Here is a 6,000-nt window from a genome sequence, read left to right on the forward strand (position 1 = left end):
GAAAGTAAACTAAATGCATTCCATATTTCAGTATTCTACACTTCTCCTTTCTTAGGGTCTGCGATTTCAGTGCAGTCTCAAGCAGCTGAAGTGGATTCTTTGCTCCAGATCCCGGTGACGACTGTTCACTCACACTCTGCATCTCCTCTCCTTGACAAAAACAGCCTGCCTAAGATCCCACCCCCACAGATTGCTTCCCGGTCTCCCAGCATCAACCGGCTGCTGCAAAGACAGGTAGAATTCTGCACGGCACATAGGGACCTATACTGTATATTGTTAGTCCAACTATATTTTAGTTATAAATTATAAAAAAGTTTCAGACTCCAGGAAATAAATATTTGTTTTGTTTACAGGAGGCAATAAAACATGACTCCTTTGACACACACAACGACAATTCGAGGGACAACCTTCAGGGCCAATCCAGCGACAGTCTGTCGTTCAAAGTTCCAGTCCAGAGCAGCCTGACTCTGCCGTTACTGCGGCCCATTGTGGTCTCTGCCCACAGCACCCCTCAGCCGTCTCCACTCCTGCCCCCCCGCAGCCGCACTTCCAGCGTGCACACCCACAGGCTGGTGTACAGCCAGCACAGCATTCTCAGTCAGCCCTCCAGCCAGACCAGCAGCAACAGCGCCAATCCAGGCAACTCTGTGTTCGATTCGGTGGATCCAACAGACGAGGAGGTGCAACACATCAACAGCACGGCCAAAGACTGGAGCAGGCAGTCAGATGCTAGGAGCCACTCTCTGTCCCCGTTCATCTCTTCTGCCCAGTCGCCAGTCCCCCTGAAGAACTGCAGCAGTGCCACCAGCCTGGCAGGAACCAACATGAAGGACAAGGACCTGAAGAAGTTCTACAGCGTTGACACCGAGGGCTTCTTGGCTAAACCATCATGGGCCGATGACCCACGCAGACACTCCATTGAGATCTGCCCCTCCATCGACGACGGAGACTCTGTCTTTGACCAGTCCTCGGACAATAGGCGAAGTTCTTCTCTGCACGGCCAATCAGAGTCTCCATACACACCGGGTACGCAGAGGAAGAAAAAGATGAGCCCGCCCTGTATCTCTATAGATCCTCCTTTAGAGAATGAGAACTCTGCCACTGCTACGTCTCTAACCAAAGTATCTGAAAACAGCATGATGCTGCGCAGGAGGACACCGTCCTCCGAGTCCGCTGTTTACAGGGACTCCCTGGACCTTTTAGAGGCTCAGCCCACGGTGGACCAACCTTCAAAATCCGAAAAGCGGATCTCGATCTCCTGCCGGAAAGATCACCTTTCCATCCCCCAATTCTCCTTCGACCAATCAGACGTCGGCTCTATGAGCAGCCTTTCCGACACCCTGTCTGATAGTGACCAATCCACCCCTTCTTCCTCCATTTCCTTTGACTCCAAAAACGAAACGGGGGCGGCCTCAGAACTGAAGAAACCCGACCACCTTAAAGTTCAGCACAGGGACAACTCTGAAACCAGCATTAAAGGACTGCTCAATGTAACGAGAAGCCCTTTGAGAAAGCGCGGGCTCGTCCGCACGGTCAGCACAAGAGATGAAGACACAGACGACTCAGTCGTATAGCCGTCGGAGGGTTTGAGGCAAAGACCTGTATGCGAGCAAATAAGGTGTTTGTACTGGACCCCACTGTTCTCCTCCAACCCCTTTACCAGTATTTTTTTAAAGTGACCACAAAGGGAGTACACAAATGGGATATGCAATTTTTGTTTTCAGAATGGAACTGGGGTTAGCTTCCCACAGCTCAATCACATTGATTTGGGTTCTGTTTTTTTGTTTTTTGGTTTGTTGTTGTTTTTTGTTTTTTTAAATGCGTACTTACTTACTGGCACTATATTGTGCAGATGCACAGTATGAAAAAGTGCAACAAAAAAGAGAACTGTACATTTTCTATATATATCTTGCTGTGTAAATAGAGAAAAAAAATAAGGTATTGGTGAAGAAAATAACTGTCTTCATATGCACATATTTTTATATAGAACTGTAATGTTTTGCACACATCAATTTGAAATCCAAGTTGGTCCATGTTTTATTATGCTCTAGTGAATGTATTTTTAATTTGGCAACAGTTTGTTTGACTTTGGCTTGCATAGACCACCTACCGAGGCTTACTTATGTATTCTTTGTTTGTTTTGTTTCGTAATTTAAATTAAATCCAATGAGAACCAACCCACTAATGAGCTGTAGCCAGTGCAATAACAATATATAGTTATTTAGACTTAAAAAAAAAAAAAAGTATCATGTTATAATAGCCAGGTAAATTGTCTGCAATAATCACAGATATCATTTGTAATAAGTAGATGGCCAGGAAATGAAAGAAAAAGGAAAGAACATCCCTAAATTGTATTTTACTTTAAAATTAATAAGCCTATTGTAATGACAGAAGAATTGTCCTAAGTGATGTCCACTATGGTCCTAATAAACTAGCAAAAAAATATTTCTAGTCACACAATTAATACAATTGAACATTTATCTTTTGAATGCTTGCCTGTTTCTGTATTGAATTTTGGTTTCTTGCTGCTAACCAGATTATACCAAACAAATGTTTTTCTTGCTTTACAGTGTAGAGGTACCACGATGTTTCTATCATAATTAAAAGAAATGTCTGTACAAATTACATCTTCTTTCCGAACACAGACACAAATCCATCAGTGTCCTTCTAGTGTGCATAATTCTATGAATCATGAGCTCCCTACACAGTAGCTTGCAAAAGCAGTAGTACATGATTCATTCTGCGGTTATGTCCTTTTAAGGAAAGGATGCTGTACAGTAGGTCTGCTTTCTGCTTTACACAGTATTTATTATATCAAAATCATTTCATAAAGCAGATTACAGAAAGATCCTATTTTGCCTTTAGATTGGCAGATTTACATTTTGCAGGCCTTGCTTGTACATCTATTCTGTATGAGGAGGCAAAAGCAAATGGACATCTAAAACCACAACTGTGGTATAGTCAGAACTACTGCACATTAAATAACTATGTTTAAATCTCATGAGAATCAAAAGAGAAATGGCTTTTTTGCACGTATCATCATGCATCCAGTTTAATAATAGCGCTCGACCTTCCACCCCATTCTGCTGTCCCTCTGCAGAGGTGTGAGGATATAATGCTGTCATCCCCACGCTGTATCTGTTCCTTATTAAAAAAATAATCATATCAGACCAACTGCTCAGATTCTTCAGAAATTCGGAACACCGTTGAATATTCTTGGACTTAAATGTGCTTGTATCACCTGTTCAGCTGTAATTAAAACTGATTAAGAAGCATTGGCTTATCTTCAGAACAGCATGCAAGGTATTGCTGCTGCCCAGCACGATCACACAGCCAGGACTGACTGCCGGTACCAGTCTGGTGGCAAGAAACCTAACCCTTAATAACCCATCAAGGAATCTAACAACTTTCTCTTCAAAAATAACAAACACTTTATCAATGCTCAAGTCCACATGATAACTATTCTAGTCTGTTGTGTTTGGAAACATGCCAATGAAATATCATTTCACTGTTGAATGTAACTGTGAGCGACGTTGATTTCAGTGACTATTTTACGTCATCTTTTTAAATAATTTGACAGTTTTTTGTTTGTTTTTTCACTTTCAATTTGATAACTATTGGACTTCTGCATCTCATATTATCAGGTATGATTTTCAGGTTGATACAGAGAAAAAAAGTATAGAAAGATTGATTTATATCATGGGACTAATTACTTTTCCAATACAGTTAATCAAGTATAATCTATCACTGTGATCAGATTTCACTATTATGTAATTACCATTTATCATCATAAATTTGAATAGTTACAGCTGCTTCTAATGCGACCAGGATCGTTAAGCTTTAATAAAGGAAGTGTTGAGCCATAAGGAGGGTAAGACGTTGTTTGAGAAAGTACATGAATAGCAAACAGCTGATCATTTACTTTAGATGTTCATATTCATGCTAAAAGGGTATTGTACCAACTTTATGATAAATAATAAAAATAAAATGATATATAGATATATATATATATATATATATATATATATATATATATATATATATATATATTTATTTTTTTTTTTTTTAATTGGCCTTGTTAGACTTTAAGACAACTTAAATTTAGCTTGATTATACCAACAGCCCAATCAGTATATATAAATGAATGAGTCTAATGCAAAAGCCAGTTAAATGTTATCTGCCCTCCAAATGTTGTGCTTTTAATTTCGATTCAGACCAACACACTAGTTGAGAGAACTCTATAGACATGAACAGAACTATAGAAAGCTACTGAAAACACAAGAACGTCAAAACTTGAATGGGCTATGGAACAATCAAAGCATTGTTTATTTTCTTGTCTAAAAGGTAACAATTAAAATCTTAATAAGCATGAGAGAATAGAACTAGGCAATGCTTTTCAGAACTGAGTATCAAATCCATGCCTCTCACAGCACCTTATAACGGTGTGCAATCCTGACTCGCTGTGAAGCAGGGAGCGTCCTAATCCCTGTTAAATTAACATGCTCCGAATGGCGGACTCCTAGATGCACCTTCTTCTCCTCAGATCCTGTTGAGTAAATCCATGTTTAAGGTGACCTTTGAAAACTGGCAGATAATGGAAGCCTGCCTGACTGCTCAGCACGGTGGCATTATACTGCTGTCCCAGCTAGTGGCTGGCAGAGGAAGGTTGACAGAGAGGTGGTGATTGCCTGTCCTTAAGATGGATGGGATGGTAGGGTGATGTGATGACAAGCCTCAAAGCTTCTGGATTGGACAATTTAGCACAGTGCTGTACTTATTAATTTGCTATATCAGTATTTATTTTTTAAATACATCGTTACACAGACTATAGCCACCAATGTCAAACTGCTTCATATTTCCACATTGCATGGAATTTTATTTTCCTCAGCTAAAAGGTCAATCAAATTGGTCCCCTGTGGGGTATTGAAAAAGGTTTAATCATGGTCCAATAGCTAACAAACTGTCTAAGAACATCACTGTGCAGCTTACCAAAACTGGTTCTCTACCACTTAGGTTAGCAGCTACAATAATATCTGCACACAGTAATTAAGTAATGAGACTTTGATAAGTGGATTGTGGAGTATTCGACATTTTACAGCAGTCAATGAAATAGGAAATTACAACTAGGATTTTGTTTGAGTGGGTGTCCCATAACAATTCTGATGGTTGCTTGTTAAATTTAAACAGTGACAGTGTACTGTATACTAGACACAATATAATTAAATGAGTGAACTGATTGTTATATAACTGAGGCAGCTTTCCTATAAAAGATGCTTGTCATAAAACGTAGGCTGCATTCAAAACAGTGAGATGTTTCTAGATACCAGGTTTAGGTCACTGGTGATGTCATGCAGGATTTGAATATAAAAAAATGGCAGTATTTATTTATGTATCATTATTATTTTTGCAGGGAAGCAGCATGTGATGGGGTTAGGGATTATAAAATGCATTTGGGCTTTTAGATAAAAAATAAACTGTTGCATTAATGAGAATGCAAGATTAGAGGATGTTTTATTCAGCTCGGTTTTTGCCTAGTTTCTTTCAGCAATCTGACATGTCAGCTGCCTAAACAAACCACTGGGAGCTGTCAGGGGTATTTCTGCCCTGGGCTTGAGGAGAACTAGACTCAAGAGAGGAAACCAAGGGGTATAGCTTTATGCAGTGACCTTTCACTGCCCTGTAAGAGGTTGATATTGTGTCGTTTTTTTCTCATCCATTTACAGTTGATTCCGACTACAGTATAAAGGATGCTGTAAGTCTGTTGTTATTGTCCCACATGCCTGTGGCTGCTCTTTGAAAATATAACCTAAGACTCACTAAATCTACAATGCACTACTATTTCCTCCCCAAGGATCTTGACATGCCCATATGATCGCATTCTTAATTTCAATAACCCAAAATAAAGCCTCTGTTACTAAACATCGCAGTAATACAACAGGTAAAGTGGTTTTCAAAAGCAGCAAAAAATAGGTTGCTAAACACAGAAGCAGGTTACTAAAT

The 6,000-nt window shown here is 39.7% G+C and overlaps 1 protein-coding gene across 2 annotated transcripts in view; it reads left to right on the forward strand.

The window, feature by feature from the left end:
* LOC121331110 (voltage-dependent T-type calcium channel subunit alpha-1H-like) overlaps positions 1-3,445 on the forward strand; it is a 67,521-nt gene extending 64,076 nt beyond the window's left edge. For both annotated transcript variants that reach the window (XM_041278314.1, XM_041278315.1), the window contains exons 32-33: positions 56-234; positions 354-3,445. In XM_041278314.1, the coding sequence (XP_041134248.1) occupies positions 56-234; positions 354-1,574 (1,400 nt within the window). In that variant the 3' untranslated portion in view covers positions 1,575-3,445. The remainder of the gene's footprint in view (positions 1-55; positions 235-353) is intronic.
* The last annotated feature ends 2,555 nt before the right edge of the window (positions 3,446-6,000 follow it).

Source organism: Polyodon spathula, chromosome 18, assembly GCF_017654505.1.
Source record: "Polyodon spathula isolate WHYD16114869_AA chromosome 18, ASM1765450v1, whole genome shotgun sequence".
NCBI lineage: Eukaryota > Metazoa > Chordata > Actinopteri > Acipenseriformes > Polyodontidae > Polyodon > Polyodon spathula.